The 23,032-nt window shown below is 44.1% G+C and overlaps 1 protein-coding gene across 1 annotated transcript; it reads right to left on the reverse strand.

Annotated features, from left to right (window-relative positions):
• Positions 1–5,942: 5,942 nt before the first annotated feature.
• LOC137606380 (6-phosphofructo-2-kinase/fructose-2,6-bisphosphatase 2-like) lies at positions 5,943–21,053 on the reverse strand. Its single transcript, XM_068331628.1, has 15 exons — positions 20,991–21,053; positions 20,266–20,391; positions 20,010–20,106; positions 18,527–18,593; positions 18,375–18,449; positions 18,237–18,293; positions 18,019–18,143; positions 10,821–11,028; positions 10,359–10,505; positions 10,177–10,281; positions 9,968–10,097; positions 8,831–8,893; positions 8,677–8,741; positions 8,018–8,126; positions 5,943–6,406 (listed from the first exon to the last, which is right to left on the reverse strand). The coding sequence occupies exons 1-14, from the start codon at positions 21,019–21,021 to the stop codon at positions 8,052–8,054; spliced, it is 1,371 nt and encodes a 456-aa protein (XP_068187729.1). The 5' UTR covers positions 21,022–21,053; the 3' UTR covers positions 5,943–6,406; positions 8,018–8,051.
• Between the last annotated feature and the right edge of the window lie 1,979 nt (positions 21,054–23,032).

Raw genomic sequence — 23,032 nt, forward strand, 5'->3', positions numbered from 1 at the left:
AAAAACTCAGCACTAGACTGGTTTAGGTCACATCTATCTGACCGATTTCAGTTTGTCTATGTCAATAATAAATCTTTATATCAAGGGACTGTCACCTGTGGAGTACCTCAAGGATCTGTTCTGGGACCTTTTCTGTTTATGCAATTTCCTCCGGGATTAATAAAGTATCTATCTATCTATCTATCTAATCTGTGTATGTTACCATTGGGAAATATTAAAAGGAAACATAACATTAATTTTCATTGTTATGCTGACGATACTTAATTATATTTATCAATTAAAACAAATTAATCTGATCAGCTAATTAAATTGGAATCCTGCCTCAGGGATATTAAATCCTGGATGCTTCACAATTTCTTAATGTTGAACAGTAAACCAAACTGAAGTCATTATTATTGGGCCGGAGCATCTTAGAGTCGATCTTTCTAACATTGTAATTCACTTACCTGTAGATAGCATTGCTCTATCCTCCACCAATGAAGTCAGGAACCTGGGAGTGATTTTTGATCAAGAGCTGTCCTTTGATTCTCATCAGTCTGTATCCCAGACAGCCTTCGTTCACTGGAGAAATATTGTTAAAGTTAGAAATTTCTTATCCTTTAAAGACGCAGAAAAAAATCATTCATGCCTTTGTTACTTCTAGATTGGATTACTGTAATTCCTTATTATGGGCTGTTCTAGCTCCTCTTAGGACTCTACAGTTAGTTCAGAATGCAGCTGCCCGCTGACTGATCACATATATGATCTTATGATCACATATAAAGCTCTCCACTGTAAGGCTCCATCTTACATTGAAGATCTGATTGAAGTGTAAGATGGTATTTGTCGTTGGTATTTGTTAATTACTGTTGTTGGCATTTGTCCATTACCGTTGTTGGTATATAGTTTGAATCTTCGAAGTAGGAGTGAAGCCCAGTGTGTTGACCTCTGAATCAGGAACTGGGATGGGATTACATACATTTTCTTCTTCCCAATCCCTTTCAGGCAAAATTGTATTGTTGAGTTATGATCTTTATTTATTATTTGCTTATTTAATTATTTGGTTTGTTGTTGTTTTTTGTTTTGTTTTTCCTTGCCTTGCCTGAAATAAATGAATAACTAACTAACTAACTAACTAACTAACTAACTAACTAACTAACTAACTAACTAACTAAGTCTATCACCCCCCAGGGCCCTTCGATCAGAGGATGCAGGATTTCTGGTGACCCGTCGGGTTTTTAGGAGTAGAACAGGAGGCGGAAGCTTCAGCTATCTGCCCCTCTACTCTGGAACAATGTCCCAGCCTCGGTCCGGGGGGGGGCAGACACCCTTAGCTTATTTAAGAGTAGACTAAAAACCCTCCTCTTTGATAGAGCCTACAATTAGAAATAACACCCCCCCCCCACTAGATATGCTGCTGTAGGCCTAGGCTGCTGGGGGTATTTTTCTCCGTCCCCCCCGTTAAAGGGAGATACTCTGGAGCTTCTGTCACTTCTCCTTCGCTTTCTTTATCTTTCTATTCTCTTAGAATTTACTACTACTGTCAAATCACACTCTCTGTCTGCACGATGCTGCCGCTGTCTCTGTGCCTCTGTTCCACAGGTGGAGAACGCGGATGGAAGACAGGATAACCAAAGGCCTCGAAATCCCGCCCCCAATTCAGCAACAGCGCACTATGGGCTTGAAACTCAAACTGGCCTATCTGCCACTCTCTCTCTCTCTCTCTCTCTCTCTCTCTCTCTCTCTCTCTCTCTCTCTCTCTCTCTCTCTCTCTCTCTCTCTCTCTCTCTTAGTTGACCTATCTCTGTCCCCAATGTATTTCTATTTCCCAACCAACAGGTCCAGGTCGATGACCGCCCTCCAGAGTCTGGGTCCTGCCCAGAGTTTCTTCCTCAATGAGGGACTTTTTCCCCACCACCATCGCTTATGCTGCTCTGGAGGGCATTGTTGGCCTTCTATCTGTAAAGCGCTTTGAAATGTCTTCTGATATGATTCAGCGCTATATAAATAAAAGTTGATTGATTGATTGACTAGATAGATAGACCGGCTCGTAGACCGCAACAGATAGATAGATAGATAGCATACCTGTCAACCTCCAAGGCTCCATGGCCTTACAAATCGTTGTATTTTTCCCTACAAAATACAAAATAATCTTTCACCATATTTTTTTTTCAAATACGTTTATTTATGTACATAGTTGGACATTATCAATTATGATACAGTTTAACATTTGATATTTTACACTTGTTTCGTTATATTCTTCTATACACACAAAGTACATCAGTAAATTATGTAAACACGTGTTGCTTTAACTACTACTGTGCTCTCTGTTGTATGCTACTGTTGCTTTCTTTACTGAATCTGAATCTTTGATTTGGACATAAGCTGCAGATCATCCCATTCCTCTTTCAATTGTTCAAAATCAACATTACATTCAAAGTTTTCTGCCAGCCTAATAACATGAGTATAATTCAATGAATCAGTCTTTTTTGGAATCCTGTAGCACTTCTTCTAGCACATCTTCTCACTGTTGCTTCATAGAATTCTCTTACACAATTGAACAATTTCCTTGTACAGCAGGTGTGATGTCATGCTCTTCACAGTCAGCTAGGAGGGACCTGACAGCCATTCCCACTGCAAGCCTGTCATCTGAATGCTGTATATCTGTTTGTGAAGTCCACATCTGTCAACTTTGTGCAGCCCTTGATGTGGGGCATTTGCAAAAACTTGATCAAGAAAACACGGAGGAGTCTGTCCATTTCTGTCATTAAGTCTCCTATCACACATTTCTCTGCCTGGAAAATTACATTGAATTTGTTCATTTGGGGAAGGACAAAGGACAGGAAGTGCAGCACCAAATCTGTCATTGGGTCTTGCAGCCTCTCATTGATGGTCTTTTTACTTTGCCTGCTTTCTCAACATCCTTGTGGCTGGCAAAGTAGCTTTTCAAGGCAGGCAGTTGGTTTATAGTCCTAGCAAACACTTTTTCCAAGGGAGAACCATCTAGTAGGACAATGTTTTAGAATTTTTTCCACATCAACCTCTGCAAATTGTTGAAATTCCTTGAATTCCTCGATTCGTTTAGAACTGCGATGGAAAAATAAAAAATGTCTACCAACAAGTCGTCCACCTTAAATGGTAGCTGCTTAACACCATCTTTTACACACAGGCTTGCTAGATGGCAAACACAACCAATACTAAATACATTTGGATTTTTCTGCTTCAGTCTTGTTAAGAAAGAATCCTTTGAGCCCACCACGGTGTTGCAGTTGTCACTCACAAATCCTACAATGTTGCTCCATGGAATGTTGTTGCTTGTGACACAATCTTCCACAACTTGGAAAATTGCTGAGGCAGTTCCTGACTTGAGGGCTGGAAGATCAAGAAGCCTGGTCACAACAGCTTCCCCATCAACGAAACGAGCCAGAATAACAAGTCTTTGTTGCAGCTGCGATCATTACTTTCATCCATCATCAGTGTGAAAGGCTGTGTTCTGCACTTTTCAATGACCGGATCAGTGAAGGCAGAGGCCTTCACTGTGCTTTCGCTCTGTTCACACATGATCGGAATGATGCAATGGGAAATACCAAGGTGGCACACACATGCGCACAGTAGCATCAAACCGGTCGTTTCGTTTGCGACGAAAAACGGAATGGAGACTACCTTGGCGAACTCGTTTGATTTGCCGTTTCTTGATATTAGGTGCATACCGGATGGTACCCATAATTGGCAAATTTGCGTTTTTCCGTACAGATTTTCTTCTACGCCGTACACGTCTTAAAATACATAAAAACGGCAAAAACGTACTGGTTGACAGGTATGAGATAGATAAATAGATAGATAGATAGATAGATAGATAGATAGATAGATAGATAGATAGATAGATAGATAGATAGATAGATAGATAGATAGATAGATAGATAGATAGATAGATAGATAGATAGATAGATAGATAGATAGATAGATAGCCAAATACATACAAATATACAGATTTTCTGTCTCCTCGACTCATCAAGTGAGCCAAGATGTCCTATAGAATTAGGGATAAAGAAGTGAGTAGGAGTGCTCGGGGACACAAGAGGATCTTTGTTGAAAATCTGGCGAGTAAAGCTGGGAAAGCTGCTTCCACTGGAAATCTTGGCACTGTTGATATAATCACAAAGTCACCAGACCAGAGTGAGTGTCTGGAAAAGTGTGCAGGCCAGCTACCCATGATGGGACAAGAATGTCAACAAGTGTACATCAGGGCCTGAGCAAGCATCCAGATGGGTTCAGTCTGTCTAAGTCCTCAACCCGAGTCAGAACACCCTGCCAACACCTAAATGTAACTCAGTGTAATGTAACTAAATGTAACTACTCCTTAATGTAACTAATAAATGTAACTAAATGTAACTCAGTGTAATGTAACTAAATGTAACTACTCCTTAATGTAACTAATAAATGTAACTAAATGTAACTCAGTGTAATGTAACTAAATGTAACTACTCCATAACACAATATCAGGCATATCAAGGGACACATCTGTTCCACAACTGCTGGATCAGTAACACCTGCCCTGAAGACTGGTCCAATGGTCTTTTTTGTCAGATTCCCAAAGAAAGGGACACAGGCTAGGAATCCTCCTTCTATCTCTTCTACACCCAGTGATTCCGCCTCCAATGTTCCAATGGAAAAATAATGTGATAAACCGTCTAAATTTTATGAGTATTACTTTGTTGTACTGAATATCTAATGTTTAAAAGGCTAATGAGAATGTTGAGCTGTGGTCAGAGTTTACACAATAAATGAGGTGAGACTGAGCAATACTGTCATTTTTTGTTAAATGACAGCAAAAGTTTGCCTTTTCTCTCCCTGTTTGAGTTTGAGTGCGTTTGATACGGTTGGAAAGTGTTAGAGAGCGAGAGTCGCCACCTCACACATTTTTGTTTGTTGCCCATTTTAATTTTCATGCCAGTAAGGCGTTGTTCGGGGCTGGTGGCTATTCAACTTAACGCCATTTTGTTGTGCATGTTATGCTTCATGGTTCAGAGAGTCTGCAAGAGGTCCAAACAGAAAATAAAGACTGTTGGACAGGTGAACATAGCCAAAGGCATGAAAGTAAGTATTGATTGTGTTTTGTGTGCATTAGGTACATACAGTATATGTCTGATTTAGAAAAGCCCATTTTATATAATTTATGTTGCGTTACATGTGCTCTATGAAGTACCTTAAATTGAATTATTTGTTAGTATTCTTTGTTATGTTAAATGTATTTCCACAAATCTCGCTCCTAGAGTCATGGTCTAAAGATGCAGTTAAATATTTTTCCCATTTTGCGGTTGGTAGATGTATACTTTTTGTGAGTACGCTACAGTATATATCTTGGAGATATTTTTGTTAAGTTTTGGACACAGCTGATGAATGCAGGTAGCTTTAAATCAGGTGGAGGTTAGGTTGGCTGAAGCGTCGGAAAGCTTCTTACGATTGTCTTCTTAATCTGCAAATATTGGAGAAAATTTCCATTTCTTATTTGAAATGTATTGAACAGGTTTGTATAAGTCAGTCTGGAATGCTTGAGGACAAACTGAGGCTGTTTGTTTCTTCCTTCAATAGAGGCACAGTCCAACACTAAAACTGAAGGCATGAGGTAAAACATCTACAATCCGCACGCCCTGATTCTAAATACACCAGAATCACAGACGGAAAGTTAGTCACAGCACTGAGGCATCAAGTCTATGTACGTTCATGCACACTTACACTAACACAGGAATAACTGATATATTTTTTAAAATATTTTATTGTATTAACTGTATTAATCCCCGAAGGGAAATTAAAAGTCCACTCTACACACAGGTTAGTAGTTGCATGCATCTACATGTAGTGTGTACAGACCTATAACACACACACACACGCACGCACGCACGCACGCACGCACGCACGCACGCACGCACGCACGCACGCACGCACGCACGCACACACACACACACACACACACACAAGGGGCCTGTGGGCAGGCAGCTCCTTCTTGGTTCGCCTCCAATGAGAAACTTGTAAAGGGGACGGCACCTTGCTCAAGGGCACCTCGGCAGTGCACGGGAGGTGAGCTGATGCCTCCCCCTGTCAGCTAACACTCCAAAGTGACTGGGTGGGAGCAAGATTCAAACCGATGATCTTGGAACATTGGAAGACCCGCTCTACCACTGACCCACTGCCACCCAAAATACGCCCTGATACCACAACAACCCAACCCAACACAACACAGCTCTACACCGAATGAAGATGCTGCTGGTTTCTCAGATAAAGTGAAATGCCCTCGTGGAGAAAAGAAAGGAATGAAAGGTAAAACAATGGCGTAACAAATGTGATGTGGACAGAGCAGCTGATCCACATCTCGTCATCTCTGAATGCCGTCATCCGGTTCCACCACCGACAAACCGTTCACCAGGTCCTGCAGGTTGGAGGGGGAGGACAGAGAAAGCAGACGACATGAATGAAAACACCCAACAAAAACAGGAGGCTTTTGCTTTGGCTGCATTAGCGTTAAGACCTGAGGTCAGGGCAGACATGTGGGATACCCTGCCTTCTTGGAGTCTCTGGAAGGAGTGCTGAATCCTCCTCTGGCTGGAGACTTCATTGTTCTTCTTGCGGACTTAAACGCTCAGGTTGGGAGTGACAGTAGACCTGGAAAGGGGAGTTTGGGATGAATGACCTCCCTGATCTGAACATGAGTGGTGTTCTATTATTGGACTTCTGTGCTAGTCACAATTTGTCTATAATGAACACTTTGTTAGGGCACAGGGATGTCCATAAGTGCACATGGCACCAGGATATCCTAGGCCGGAGGTCAATGATCGACTTCATTGTTGTATCATCAGACCTCCGACTGCGTGTGTTGGACACTCGGGTGAGCAGAGGGACAGAGCTGTCAACCTTTCACCACCTGTTGGTGAGCTGGATCCGAGCAGGGGGCCGGACAGACTCGGCAGGCCCAAAGATGTTTTAAGAGTGTTGGGAACGTCTGACAGAACCCTCTGTCAGTGAGGTCTTCAACTCCCACCTCCAGGAGAGCTTCTCTCATCTCACAGGAGGCTGGGGGCAGAGTCAGAGTGGACCATGTTCTCCACCTCCATTGTTGAAGCGGCTGCTCGGAGCTGTGGTGGCAAGGTCTCTGGTGCTTGTCGTGGCGGTAACCCTTGAACCCGGTGGTGGACACTGAAAGTAAGGGATGCCATCAAGCTGAAGAAGGATTCCTATGAAATTAGCTGACAGGTACGACCAGGCCAGGCGTACTTCTGCCCGAGTGGTCAATGGAGTACAAACTGGGGTCTAGGAGTTCGGGGAGGCCATGGAGAAAGACTATTGGTCAGCCTTGAAGAAATTTTGGTAAACTGTTCGGCGCTTCAGGAGGGGAAAGCGGTGAACAGTCAACACCGTTTACAGTAGAGGCAAAGAGCTGCTGACCTCGACTGAGGATATTGTCGGGCGATGGAAAGAATACTTCAAGGATCTCGTCAATCCTGCTTCCAATGCCTTACACAGATGAACTGCTGAGGTCTCATCACCCAAGCTGAAGTCACCGAGGTGGTTGCCAAACTCCTTGGTGGCAAAGCACTGGGGGTGAATGAGATTTGCCCTGAGTACCCCAAGTCTCTGGATGTGCAGGGATTGCCTTGTTTGACGCATGGCAGTAGGGGTCAGTACCTCTGGATCGGGTTGATGGTCCCTCTTTTCAAAAACGGGGGACCATAACCCTTTTCGTCCAGGTCGCGGAACATTGGACCAGCTCTACACCCTCCATCGCGTGCTCCAGGGTTCGTGTGAATTTGCCCAACCAGGTCTGTGGATCTGGAGAGGGCAGGTCCCTTGAGGCATCTTGTGGTATAGTGCTTCGGGAATATGGGGTTAATGGCCCTTTGTTGAAGGCTGTCCGATCCCTATATGACCAAAGCCAGAGCTGGGTTCATGTTGCCAGCCATAAGTCAGACATGTTCCAGGTGCAGGTTGCCCCCATGACTCATGTACAGACAAGAGGTTGAAGATGGATGGATACAGCACTGACCTCATTCTGCAGTAGCTCCGACCCCTCAGATGCTTCAGAAAACTGCATGCTGAGTAAAGTGGGAGCCTGGGATGGCAGGGGGAAACTTGCCGTTGCTCATGACTTCATTCTGGCGAGTGAAGGAGTGAAGGTGAGCTGATTAATATACGCTTTCTACAGGTGCACCAATTAAACCAAATTTGGATATTGAAGCCCTGCATTAGTGACACGTCACAAAGTAAAGAAATTCCTACCGTGATGACATTCATAACTCACACAAGAGAATCAACACTCCTACCCTAAATGTTATATTTCCTTCTGCCCCTTAAAATATACACCTGCATCCCACCATCAAACTGACTGTCAGCATCTCCTAAAAACCAACCAGCTGGCCTCCAAACGATATCTGGGTGTCTGGTGGAAGTAAGGCAGGTGTTCTATTAATCTCAGCAGACAGGATATTTATGGTTCCAGGTAAAAAGAGCTTCCTCATTAAATGTGGTTGTGTGGTAACACCCACTCTGTCTACATATACATCTAAATTTCCCAGTTTGGGATAAATAAATTATATATTATTTCAACATCCATCAGAGCACTGATGGAAGTTGAAATAATAGTGGACTAAACTTCTGTCTGTGTGGACACAACTACTGACCGAGGTTTACAACACTAGAGCTTACCAATGGTCTGTCCCTGTGAGTGTTGACAGCTTCAACCTTCAAGTCAATCATGTCCACTTTACAACCTAGAAGAGGAAGACAGAAGAAAATCTGTCACGGCCCACAAGACGTGAAGGTTCTGCTTATTTGTGAAGAGTTCTTTGAAGGAACTCACCATAAGCCACAGGAGTCAGTTTGATGACGGTGTGCAGGGGACACCTCAGGTAGGGCAGATCCTCTGTCAGGAAATAAAGGGACAGTAAATTGTCAGTAACAGGTAAACCTTGTTGTGCTTGATTGGCCGCACAACAGTGAGGTTTTCAGAAGTGTTTTCTGTTTTCTCCCACACAGAACCCACTCAGTTGTCAATCCGGTAAGTGTTATTACTCATACTCATTTCCCACCTCCCCTTTGAACTGTCACCGTTTCTTTGGTGGGGGAGTCTGAGTGTCCGAATGATCCTGGAGCTATGCTATCGGGGGCTTTATGCTCCTGGAAGGGTATCCTACCAAACAGGTCTTAGGTGATGGAACAGACTGAGAGTGGTTCTGTTCATAATTTTTGTGGACAGAATTTGTAGGGTCAACTGGAGGAAGTCCCGTTTGGGGACCAAAGGATTTCACTTCATCTTTTTGTAGACGATGTTGTCCTGTTGACCTCATCACACCTGGACCTTCAGCATGAACTGGAGCAGTTTGCGCCTGAGTCCAACTTGAGTGGGATGAGGATCAGCACCTCGAAATCCGAAGCCACGGTTGACGATCGGAAAAAGGTGTTCTGCCCTCTTTGGGTCGGTAGAGAGTCTTTGCCCCAAGTGGAGGAGTTCAAGTATCTTGGGGTCTTATTCATGAGTCAGGGAGGAACGGAATATGAGTTTGGTGTAGCAGCTGCAGTTTTGCAGTCATTGTATAGGTCTGTCATGGTGAAGAAGGAGCTGAAACGAAAGACAAAGCTCCTGATTTACTGGTCAATCTATGTTTCTACTTTCATGGTCACGACCGAAAGGACAAGATCCAGGACACAAGCAGCTGAAATGAGTTTCCTCTGTAGACTGGCTGGCCGCACCCTTAGAGATAGGGTGAGGAGCTCAGTCACCAGGGTGGAGCTTAATCCCTGTTAAGTTAAATTCTTAAATCCTAGAATCCAAGATCACTTCTGTTTGACCACATTCCTCCAATGGTTATGTGATTTTTCAGTTTGTTTCCTTGACAACTGCATCTCACATTCACAACTGTAATTTACCAAACATCCTTTTCTGTATCTGGATGTGGAAGTTCGTTTCGAAAACACATTTCTGACATGTGTATCAAACCTGAATTCTTGTTCAGAAAATAGGCGAGCAAGCAGCGCAGGACGGCCTGATGACAGATGACCAGTACGTTGCCCTGCCGCTCCGGCTCTATAATGGCCGGCTCCAGCCTCTGGACCAGGTCCTGGTAGGACTGAACACAGACGGCGCATTATCAGACTCAACCAGTGCAGCATTAGGGAGCCTTCACCAGTGGAGGGAGTTCCCCTTACCTCTCCACCAGGGTAGCGGTAATGGTACTTGTCCTGGTCCCTCATAGCAAACTCCTCTGGGTATTTTTCCTCAATCATCTTATACGTCATCTCTTCACACACTCCCTGAAACACAAATGCAATAGAAGCTGAACACACTGTGTGACACCACCGTCTCTCTGGTGATGCGTCGGTGGACATACTGCATCTATTTCATTCAGGATCTTCCACTGCTCGTAGGGAACTCCCAACTCCTCTGCCGTCTGAATCGTGCTCCTCAGCTGACTGGTCCACACCTTCAGGTCTGTCAGATTCTGCTTTTCAATAAAACCCTTCAGCGCTGCTGCAAACTGAGAGGGAAAATACCACAAAGGATTTAGTCCAGCCCCCTGCTGCGATGATTAGTTTGGACGAGGCGAAGCACAGCTGCAGGATTTCATTTTAGTTTGTAAAGGTTGTTGGGCAGTTATTCAACCTTGAAGCACTAATCTGTTAGCTTAGCTTAGCAAAAAAAGACAACAACAGAAAACAAACACATCACACCTCAAAGGAAGCTAAGCATTTCCAATCTTTGTGCTAAGACAAGCTGGAGCATCCACAGCATCAGTATCCAAAAAAAGAACAGCTATTGTAAGACTGGAACTGGAAGTGATTTATCAGAGCACCTCTCTTCCTCTGGCTGACAGCTCAGAATCCCCCCCGATGAGCCCCTTCTGGTTGTGCTGGCTCTCCCCATGCCGACAGAGGTAGATGGAGTGGGAGTAGACGTGGGTGTTCATGAGGTAGTACACGATTTTACTTTGAATGTAGTCCTTTACCATGTTGACCAAGAAACAACGGCCCACATTGATGACCTGGATGAAGGACAGATTCCTGTAGGGGGAGGACAACAGAAAAACACATGTTCATTGTACATATTATTGAAATATGACTCAAGCAATGTTCTTGTTTGCGTGCGTCCTTGCATCTTACACGCACATTTTTTTGACAGGGACGCACAATCATCAGACAGCGGGACATTAGGGACATTAGCTTTAAATGCACTTCAATTTCATCCATCCATACATCCATCATCTACAGCCAGGTCGCGGGGGTAACAGTCTCAGCAGGGATGCCCATACCTCCCTCTCCCCAGATACCTCCTCCAGCTCCTCCAAGGGGAGCCCGAGGCGTTCCCAGGCCAGCCGAGAGACATTGTCCCTCCAGCGTGTCCTAGGTCTTCTTCGAGGTCTATTCCCGGTAGGACATACCCGGAACACCTCCCCAGGGAGGCGTCCAGGAGGCATCCAGAACAGATGCCCGAGCCACTCCACCTGGCTCTGCTCGAGGCGGAGGAGCAGAGGCTCTACTCCGAGCTCCTCCCTGGTGACTGAGCTCCTCACCCTATCTCTAAGGGTGTGCCCAGCCCCTCTACGGAGGAAACTCATTTCAGCTGCTTGTATCCAGGATCTTGTCCTTTCGGTCATGACCCAAAGCTCATGACTATGGGTGAGAGTAGGAACGTAGATCGACCAGTAAATCGAGAGCTTTGTCTTGCGACTCAGCTCCTTCTTCACCACAACAGACCTATACAGTGACTGCATCACTGCAGAAGCTGCACCGATCCATCTGCCAATCTCATGTTCCATCCTTCCCTCACTCGTAAACAAGACCCCAAGATACTTAAACTCCTCCACCTGGGGCAAAGACTCTCCACTGACCTGAAGAGGGCACACCACCCTTTTCCAGTCGAGAACCATGGCCTCGGATTTAGAGGTGCTGATCCTCATCCCACTCATGTCACACTCAGCTGCAAACCATCCCAGTGCACGCTGAAGGTCCAGGTTTGATAAGGCCAACAGGACAACATCGTCTGCAAAAAACAGAGATGAAGTCCTTTGGTCCCCAAACCGGACTCCCTCCGGATCCCGGCTGCGCCTTGAAATTCTGTCCACAAAGATTATGAGCAGAACCGGTGACAGAGGTCAGCCCTATCGGAGTCCAACATGCACCTGGAACAGGTCTGACTTACTGCCGGCAATGCGAACCAAGCTCTAGCTTCGGTCATACTCATACAGGGACCGGACAGGCCTCAGCAAGGGGCCCCGGACCCCCTACTCCCAAAGCACTCCCCACAAGATACCACGAGGGACACGACTGAATGCCTTCTCCAGATCCACAAAACACATGTGGACTGGTTTGGCAAACTCCCATGAACCCTCAAGCACTCGATGGAGAGTGTAGAGCTCTTCCACGTGTTCCACGACCGGGACGAAAACCGCATTGTTCCTCCTGAATCCACGGTTTGACTATAGGTCTAATCCTCCTCTCCAGTAACCTGGAATAGACTTCCCCCAGGAGGCTGAGGAGTGTGATCCCCCTGTAGTTGGAACACACCCTCCAGTCCCCCTTTCTGAAAAGAGGGACCACCGCCCCAGTCTGCCAATCCTGAGGTACTGTCCCCGACTGCCACGCGATATTACAGAGACGTGTCAACCATGACAGTCCCTGCACATCCAGAAACTTGAGGTACTCGGGGCGAATCTCATTCACCCCCGGTGCTGTGCTACTGAGGAGTTTGGCAACCACCTCATTGACTTCAGCTTGGGTGATGGACGAGTCAGCCTCTGCTTCCTCTGTGTAAGATATGGCAGCGGGATTGAGAGATATTCTTTCCACCGCCCGACAATATCCTCAGTCTAGGTCAGCAGCTCTCCGCCTCCACTGTAAACAGTGTTGGCTGTGCACGTCTTTCCCCTCCTGAGGCATCGAATAGTTGGCCAGAATTTCTTGGCCAGAATTTCTCCATGGCTTCCTCGAACTCTTCCCAGACCGAAGTTTTTGCCTATGTGACTACTCGAGCTGCAGTACGCCTAGCCTGCCTGTACCTGCCAGCTGCCTCCGGAGTCCCACAATTCAACAAAATTTGATAGGAGTCCTTCTTCAACTTGAAGGCAACCCTTACTTCCGGTGTCCACCACCGGGTTCGTGGGCTACCGCAGCGACAGGCACCAGAGACCTTGCGACCACAGCTCCAAGCAGCCGCTTCAACAATGGAGGTGGAGAACATGGTCCACTCTGACTCAATGTCCCCAGCATTCTGTGAGATGAGAGAAGCTCTCCCGGAGGTGGGAGTTGAAGACCTCGCTGACAGGGGGTTCTGCCAGACATTCCCAACAGACTGACTCTCAAAACACGTTTGGGCCTGCCGAGTCTGTCCAGCCCCCTGCTCTGCCAGCGGATCCAGCTCACCACCAGGTGGTGATCGGTTGACAGCTCTGCCCCTTTTTTCATCCGAGTGTCCAAGAAACGTGGTCGGAAGTCTGATGATACGACAGCAAAGTAGATCATGGACCTCCGGCCTAGGGTGTCCTGGTGCCATGTGCACTTATGGACATCCCTGCGGTTGAACAAGGTATCGTAATGGACAAAATGTGACTACCACAGAAGTCCAATAACAGAACACCACTCATCTTCAGATCTGGGAGACCGGTCATCCTAATTAACCCTTTCCAGGTCTCACTGTAATTGCCCACGTGAGTATTGAAGTCCCCAAGAAGAACAATGGAGCACCCAGTTGGAGCACTATTCAGTACTCCTCCCAGGGACTCCAATAAGGCCTGGTATTCTGCATTGCCATTTGGCCCGTAGAACAAAACGACAGTGAGATACCTGTCTCCAACTCGAACGCGACCCTCTCGTTCACCGGGGTGAACTCCAATATGTGACGGCTGAGCTTTGGGGCCACAAGCAAGCCCACACCTGCCCACCGCCTCTCACCTTGGGCAACCAGAAAAGTGGAGAGTCCTGCCCCTCTGAAGTGTTTGGGTTCCAGAGCCTAAGCTGTGGGTGGAGGTGAGCCCAACTATATCTAGTCGGTACCTCTCAACCTCCCTCACAAGCTCTGGCTCCTTTCCCCCCAGCGAGGTGACATTTCATGTCCCCAGAGCTAGACTCTTTGTCTGGGGATTGGGTTGTCGAGCCCCATGCTGACGACTGCCACCCAATCCACACTGCACCCATCCCCTACGGCTTCCTCGGCATGTGGTGAGTCCACTGGAGGTTGGGCCCACGTCGTCTTTTCGGGCTCAGCCCGGCCGGGCCCCGTGGGCAAAGGCCCGGCCACCAGGCGCTCGCATACGAGCCCCAACCCCAGGCCTGGCTCCAGGGTGGGGCCCCGATTGTAGAGATAAAATCTTAACCCCGAGCCCAAGCCCGAGTCCAAGCCCAGTCCGACCCGAAAGTCGAGCCACGTTGAGCTCAAAAAGTTGGTAATTACGCCCGGGTCAAGTTGGGCTTTAACACCCTCAGGCTCGGGTCGGGTCAGGCTGGATTTTTTTGGACTTGGGCTTAAGATCTTAAGATCCAAGCCCGACCTGGCCCGAACTTTTTTAATAAATATATACAGTATTTATGTATTATGTATCTCAAACAATCTATGGATATTAAACTAAGGAATACCCTTATAAAATAAATAATTTAGGTAAAACAGAGAAGGGTGCTGTATGAGAAACATACAATACCTGCTCCGTTCCCTCCGTGCATCAGCTGTGTTTTCTCCTGTCACTTTACCTTTCCGATCATACGCACTGAAAGTAGAGGCAAGGCCTTAAGCCCGAATCCATGGCCGACCCAGCCTGAATAATTTCGTTCGGGTCGGGACGGGCTTTAATACCCTCGGGCTCGGGCCAGGTTGGGCTTTAATACCCACGGGCTCGGATCGGGTCGGGCTGTATTTTTTAGGCCCGATCTTACCTCTACCCGGTTGCACCATACCGGGCGACGTCACGGTCCTCGATTTTTTTAGTCATCATAGGGGTTTTTGTGCTGCTCTTCATCTGGCCCAACATCCAGGACCTGTTTGCCAAGGGAAACCCTAGCAGGAACATAAAGCCCCTGACAACATAGCTCCTGGGATCATTCGGGCACTCAAACTCCCACACCACGGTAAGGTGGCAGCTCTTGGAGGAGGCAGTTAAATTCAACAACAAAGATATTCACAATTTTTGCATTTCTCCACCTAAATTTCGAACCTGGAAATCGCCATTATGTTTTTTGATCTCACATGATCAAAACTCACCTGCGTGATTCTGCGTTATTAAAATTGTCCATACAGTAACACGATGTCTGCTCATTTTAGACACTGCAGTGAGAGCGAGGAGTTAGTTTGACCCTCCAGAGCAAAAATTAGTGTCCTGTTGGTTTTGTCCGTCTGTTGAAGCGCTTAGAAATGTCTGCTGATGTGATTAAGCGCTATACAAATAAAGCTTGATTGATTGATTGATTATCACCATGCACCCAAAAAAGATGAAGAAGTTGGACAAAAAGCAAGTGACAATGAGTGCTTTCTTGCATAAAAAAACAATTAAATGTTAATGAAGAAAAAGAGACAGATACTACCACAGATATTACTGTTTGTGTGGAGGAGGCTCTGTCAGCTTGGTGTAGTGTCCACAGGAGAATACAGTACAGAACGCCCTCGCGCATTTGCGCATCAACACTCACGACTTCACCTCATCGCGGATTTTTGGTAGGCAGTCATGTGACACCGTACGCGCATTCTATTGGCTGACAGCATCAGGAAGTGTGTTACGTTCCACGAGTCTCCGATTTCCGTGAGACACAAAAGTGCTTTAAACAGTCTAACAGAATGTGGGAAAAGGTAATACAGATAGAAGGTGGTTTAATATCAGTATGGGGGGGGTTCATAAATGTTTAAATTACTATAAATAATAAGATAAATAGTTTGTCGCGGAATTTGTTATCCCCGTGTGGTTCCTTGAACGCATTAACCGAGAGGATCGAGGGCGCACTGTATATGAACTGAATTCAAAGAAAACTATTGAGTGAAAAGCAACAGTAACAACATCCTGCAACACTCCTGAATTCAAACTTTTATCTTGACCTACTTGCATAGGTCAAATATCAAAGCTAGTGCTCTGACCAACTGTCATTGATCGAAGCACTAGGTTTGATCTATGGTCTTACTCACACTGGCCTTCTCCCTCGTCTTTCTATCTTATCAGATTCTTGAGTGTACAAAAGTTGAAATTTGACCTTGACCTAGTTTTCTCAAGGTCAAGGTCATCATCTCACTTTCATCCCCTTTGCCGCCCGAGTCATGTGCTTTTAGTTTCATCTTTCCATCTGGAACAGCAGCAGAAGATATTTGGTGGACGAACGAACACACGAACACTGACATTACAATACATCACCGCTTTAAAGCGGGATGTAAAAAAACCAGTGCTACATCTTTCTTCATTTATTAAACTGTTTTTTTAAATGACTGCCCAGCTTTCACATTTTGATAAAACTAATATATAATTTAATTCTTTTTCTTCTTTTCATTCAAACAGATATGATGTTATTAATAGAAACATTAAAATTAAGGTTGTTTAGTTTTTATATTGTACTATTGGCAAAACTCAATCCTTGCGTACCCTTATATTATGTTATTACTTTGGGATGCTTTAACGTCAAGTTGGGATGCATAAATTTTTGTTGAAGCGCATCCCAGGGATGCACTAATTTCTGGAGGTAAATTAACTCTGCTCAAGGCTGGTGGAGGGATGTCTTATCCACTCTGGGTGTAGTCTAAACCAGCGGTCCCCAACCTTTTTTGCGCCACAGACCGGTTTCACCTAAGAAAATATTTTCACGGACCGGTCTTCATTTGCTCGATAATCGTTAATGACGCCAGGATGGCTGTAGTCTAATAATAAATCATCAGTGGTTTTATGTAAAATGCAGACATCAACAGACAATAAACAACCTTTTTCTCTTAAATTGATAATCAACATCTCTGTAAACGAAAAAACTGTTAGAAATAATTATATTCAGAACTCGATTGAAGCGACGGCACTGATGAGGTTTATTTTGAAATATAGTGACTTAAAATCAGTTCATTGAATGTAGGAGAAATGCTGATCATTTCAATCAAAGGGTGAACAAGTCAATCAATAATAATAATTAAAATAATGAATTAGTGGCCGGGGACCTCTGATCTAGGGGTAACGGAGACAATGACACCTGAAGTGTGTTCAGACATCCGGTCTACTCCAGTTTGGTTTTCTTTACGGTCACTGCGGAAAATCCCACTTCACAGAGACAGGAGGTGGAAATGGAAGCAGGGATTACGATACTTTTAGGGTCTCAGGATAATCTGTCTTGACTTTAATCCAGAACACTGGAGCGGTTGTGGGCGCTAAATTTAGGGGTTATGGCTGGTAACCTGTCACGTGACCCAGACCTGTCAAGCGGGACAGACACACACATTCGTCTGTGTGTCATTCACAGACGTCACTTTTCACAATAAAAACATCTTTCAGACTCGGTAATAAATAAAACAAAAGTAATGCAAGTTATTTTTTCTTTCTGTGCTGCCCGGTACCAAATGACCCACGGACCGGTACTGGTCCGCGGCCCGGGGGTTGGGGACCACTGGTCCAAACCATAAATCAGCTGCTGCTAACCAGCACCTCCCAACACCATCAAGACACCACTAAGGCAGGAGTGATGACAAATAGTTCACTTCAATGAGAAATATATTCAATAAGGAAAGCTTCATTTATTTAAATAAACCTATAGTGATGTTTACTACAAAAATACTGGGTAATAAATAATATCAATCAAACAAATGACCTACAGTAGAGATAAGTAGTATTTATAGTACCAGACGGCAGTCTGTATTAAAAATGAACTCCTGTCGCCCCCTGGTGGACAGGAGGGGGCGACATTATGTCCATAATTTAACAACTAACAAGTAGAGGACCTTCAGGTAGGACCCAACTCCATCTTTTTGATTTGGTTGAGGTTAGGGTTATATTTTATGAGCAAAAAGTAAGAAAGTCAACCAGTGGCAAACTTAAGTGAACAAGCTCTTACTTGTCGTGTTCATCTGGTTCTAAAGGTTGGTATGCGACTTGATAGCACTCAATTCTCTTCAGGAAGTCCTCCATCACGCTTTCTCCGTCCCTCCCAGTGTAATCTTCATTGGAAACCTTTACTTTCTGTGTGAAAGAGACATTTTTAGAGAACATTTACTGTGAGGCCTTACAATTAAAGGACTAATCTGTGTTTCGAGTCACTCATTCGTCAGTTACCAGGATATTTGCAGCGATGACATCTGGATCGTCACAGATCGATTCGATAAAAAACACCTTAAGAAAGACATAAATCATTAGAAATCCCTAATGTGGAAATATATTATGACACTTAATAATAATTATTGCATTTCTCACCTTGTAAGCGTTTTCCTCTGCAAAACTAAGGAGGAGTTCCCTCCTCTCTCTGGTGGTGTTGGTGGCATCAAAAACCTATTAAACAGCACAGGATATTCAGACTGCACCAAATTCCAGTTAACAAAAACACTGATTGGTTGGTAGGTCCTTACTGCAATCTGGCCCCCTTCCTCATTCAGGTAGGCCTTAACATCCTGCAGGGCCACCAAGGCACACTGCCTAAAAAAATGTATTGGTGGAGGTAAGTAGCATGTATTTTAACCTGTTCTAGAACACAATCTGTATCAGTTAACATCCGCAGATCTGGTTCTCTTCAGCTTACCTCTGGAGTCCCTCAGATATCAGTATTAGGTTCCCTATTATTTAGTCTTTATATCAGTGATTTGCCTTGTGTTTGTCCTAACACTGAATGCTTACTGTATGCAGACAACACGGTTTTCTTTGTTCATGGTTGCTCCAAAGACACTGTTGCTGCTAAACTCATTACAACAATGTTCTGTGTCACAACCTGGTAGCAGGAGTTCTGTCTACGGCTAAAGGTTTCTAAAACTGTAGGCATGTGTTTCACCAAAACAAATAGAGTATCTCCTGACCCTGACATATGTGTTAAAGGAGAAAAAATACAAATCGTCAGCCAATATAAATATCTTGGGTTGATAATAGATAGATGGATAGAGAGATAGATACTTTATTAATCCCGGAGGAAATTGCACTAATAGAGTCACAGCTGTCCTTTAAAGCCCATATTGAAAAATTGTGTAAAAAAAAAAAAAATCAAGTTCAATCTTGCAAATTTCCGTGGAATTCTAAATGAAATGTCACCTGAAGCCACAAAAATGAACTTGTATTCAATGACTTTCAGTCTATTACCTAATCAGTTGGCAGAGTGAAAGAAAACCATTGAAAGCTTTGTACAAACAAGCAATTAAAGTTCTGCATAAAAAACCTTGGCACTATCAACACTGCAATTTTAAAATAATACAGCCTTTTAGACTGGGACGGTCTCCACACATTTGCAGATTTGAATTAGATTTACAAAGTACTGCATGATTTGACTCCAGATCCTCTGGTAGAGTTCATCAGCCACACAAAAAGCTCTGGGGGGGTCACTGGGGGCTCTGTCAGAGGTGACTGTCTCATTCCTCTGCGTAGGAGCACTTTCAGTCAGTCAGCCTGGTCAGTGGGGGGCGCTAGTGAGTGGAACTCATTACCTGAGGAGGTTCAACTACTTACAACGTACAAGGCCTTCACAGAAAACATGAAAATGTGTTTTATCGACCCGTGTAGCTGTCAACACTAAACGACGAGCCAGCTGTGATGTTTGATGTTGTGATCAAATGTTATGTTGTGATATGTGTGATTCTCTTTTAACAGTACAGTAAGTGTTTAATATGTATATTTTTTACTATATTGTAGATGTATTTTACTGAATTTATTATTTTACTGCTTTTCATACATCATGGCCAGGGGACCACAGATGAAAACTAGCTTTCTGGCTAATTCTGGCTTTTTTAACCATGTATAATCATGTGTTTTATGAACTTGCATTCTCTCCTTTCAAATAAACTGAACTAAACTAAACTAAATTGAAGGACACACAGGATCACACAGGCAGACAGAATCCCTCAAACTCACCTTCTTATTTCCATTGCTTCTTTATTGTCATGTCTGAAGAACTCATAGGATTCATACGACTTCACGGCTTCTCTCCTATAAACACCCACGTTAAATACTGTGTAGACAAGGACAGGACAAGTTCAAAGGAAACCGCGTTAGCACCTTCCAGACTCACGTCAGACTCTGTCAGACCAGTATATTCTCTTTCAGTGCGTTCTTGAGCACATTTTTTAATGCACGATCATCAGACAACATGCATCTCTCTTCTACTGACCCCTCGTTGGCACGCCGATCCAGTTGAGGTAGCGCGTCAACTTCTTGGACAAGTAGCTTTTTCCTCTAGCAGGTAAACCGATCATCACTATCATAGTTGGAGAATTGGCCATATAGGAGAACCAAGCTGCAGAGTGCACATCCAAAACACACACACACACACACGCACACGCACACGCACACGCACACGCACACGCACACACACACACACACACACACACACACAACACACACTTATTAAGCATGCAGGAACTATTTTAGATTTGCATTCTATCACAAATTGTTAAATCCTCATGCAGCACATTGTCTACACAAAGCAAAGCGAGTGAGGGCTGTGCAACAATGTAATGTCACCTCTATAGTGACAGTCCTGGAGCTGGTTAACCTTTGGTTCAACATTTCTGTCACATCACTGTCATTTCTTGACAGTTTCTCCAGGCTCTGTTGCTTAGCAACTTGAATTTGAAAGCCAACTTGACATGAGATGCAAAATATTCCAACAGCATTCTTGTTATAACGTCAAAGGAATGCGTCGTAGAGCCTGTTTTACAAATAAACCCACATTGTACACATAGTAGTAATGACAACTGCTGCCTCAGCTGACCTTTCACCATCGGTACCTTATCACCTCTTGGGCAGGGACCAGAACAACTCCCTGCCCAGTGTTATTACATTACACTGAATACAGTTAGAGTTCACAAGTTCAATAATTAACAGCCCACTCACAGCATTTCTTCTCTTTGGTCCTGACGTCCATCCTCTTGGACAATAACGTGCAGTCTAAAGACGCTGCAGTTGTCAGCTGTCTGGTCGACGTGGTCCCGTCTGATCCGTTTCCTGCAGACCTGGTCCCGTCGATCTGGCGACAGCGAGCGTCAATCACTGGTCAGCAACTCTCTGAGGACAGGAAACCGTACCAGAGCGTCACCAGATCTATCGTATTGTAAAGTGATTTTCTGTTCAACATCACCAATTTTAGGTTATTTTTACTCAAAATTGCTGAATTTTCACATTTACCGCTGAAATACCGAGGAGAGACCTGTGGTGAGACACCAGCCAGACGAGCCTCACCATGGATTGATCAATGACTCCACTAGCTGTGCTGGTAGCTAGACAGTGAGACCGTAATGCTATCTCTCTGTATGTCGCTATTAAAATGTTGAAATGTTTGCTCTATGAACTAGATTTCCATAATTTAGCTAATGTATATAAAGTAGTGTCGCTTTTTTTAATCAACAACTGCATGTGTGTAACGTCTTTCTGGAGTTGAGCGGTCCTGAAACCGCTGGGAAAAGGCGTAAAATGAGGCACGCAGTTCTCCTGCCTCATGGTAGGGGGCGCTGATGACAGTAAACTACAGCCATTTGTTTTCCTCTTGCCTTGCCTTACTATAAAAATGGAATATTACATATCTCAACTCAAAATTTTTTCGCTGCTTTTGTTCAGAAGGAGCTGCGCATGGACTTCATTTATAAGTAAACATAACATATAAAACACACATGTAGGAAACAACATAGCGTTTTTTTTTAAATCAAATGTTCTTATTTGAGTGATACAATTTGTACGTGTAAATAATTCTGCTCCGAGACTTTAAACTGTTAATAAATAAATGGTGAATAAGCTACACTGTAGGTTCATATGTTTGTAAATCTATTTATGATGAAATCAGTGCCTCATCGCACGTCACTGCTATCGACTATTGATGCCTTAAACATAATTGGATGCGGGTAAATAGTTTTGAATACCTGCGTGTTTTAAAACTACCACTGCTATCTATGTTGATTTATTTTTTGTCCAATCAAAAAGTGTCTCATTTTAATTTAACGTGGTATCAGAGAGCGAATATTCAGGCTCAGAACACGCAAACACACCAACTACTAGTTCAAAAACTACTAGTTCAAAAACTACAAATTCAAAAACTACAAAATTACAAGTTCACATCCCCCCCAAAAAACCCCAAATCAAAAGTCTCCAGCTTAAAGGAAAGAAGCGCCGTTTAAAACTGAAATAAGTTCTTGACGGCTGTGACGTCATCAACGGTGACGTGAGCTCACCCAAAGGCAGCACGTGCTCCGGACACCGGAGCCCTTCTTCTTCACGGCGGCATCAGGTGGCTCGCGCGCCCTCTCATCTGCTTCGCGGACTCTTATACTCCACCGACGCTGCTACCGGAAGTTACTGTCTCTGGAGCTTCCGTTTCAGTTTTTCAAAATAAGATAGATAAGATAGATAGATAGATAGATAGATAGATAGATAGATAGATAGATAGATAGATAGATAGATAGATAGATAGATAGATAGATAGATAGATAGATAGATAGATAGATAGATAGATAGATAGATAGATAGATAGATAGATAGATAGATAGATAGATAGATAGATAGATAGATAGATAGATAGATAGATAGATAGATAGATAGATAGATAGATAGATTATAGATAGATAGATAGATAGATAGATAGATAGATAGATAGATAGATAGATAGATAGATAGATAGATAGATAGATAGATAGATAGATAGATAGATAGATAGATAGATAGATAGATAGTGAAGGAAAATATCTAATCAAATATATTCTCAGGTTTTGTATTTACTATGTATTTCATTTAGTAATGATATAACTTTTGAGTTTAGAAAATACATTGTGTAACGGGCGTCCACCGTTTAGCGGGGGGCGCCGGCTGTGTAATTTGTTTGGCTCTCTGTTGTAGGTGGACACTGAGACTGGAGAACCGAAAAGGGAGAACCAACCAATCACAGAACA

Source organism: Antennarius striatus, chromosome 2 (genome assembly GCF_040054535.1).
Source record: "Antennarius striatus isolate MH-2024 chromosome 2, ASM4005453v1, whole genome shotgun sequence".
NCBI lineage: Eukaryota > Metazoa > Chordata > Actinopteri > Lophiiformes > Antennariidae > Antennarius > Antennarius striatus.

Coding starts and splice junctions, on each gene's coding strand:
- LOC137606380 (XM_068331628.1), bottom strand. CDS start 21,021: ATGGACGTCAGGACCAAAGAGAAGAAATGCT. Junction 10,282..10,358: donor TCCTGAATGAAATAGATGCA/GTATGTCCACCG, acceptor TTTGTGTTTCAG/GGAGTGTGTGAAGAGATGAC. Junction 10,098..10,176: donor ACCGCTACCCTGGTGGAGAG/GTAAGGGGAACT, acceptor GTCTGTGTTCAG/TCCTACCAGGACCTGGTCCA.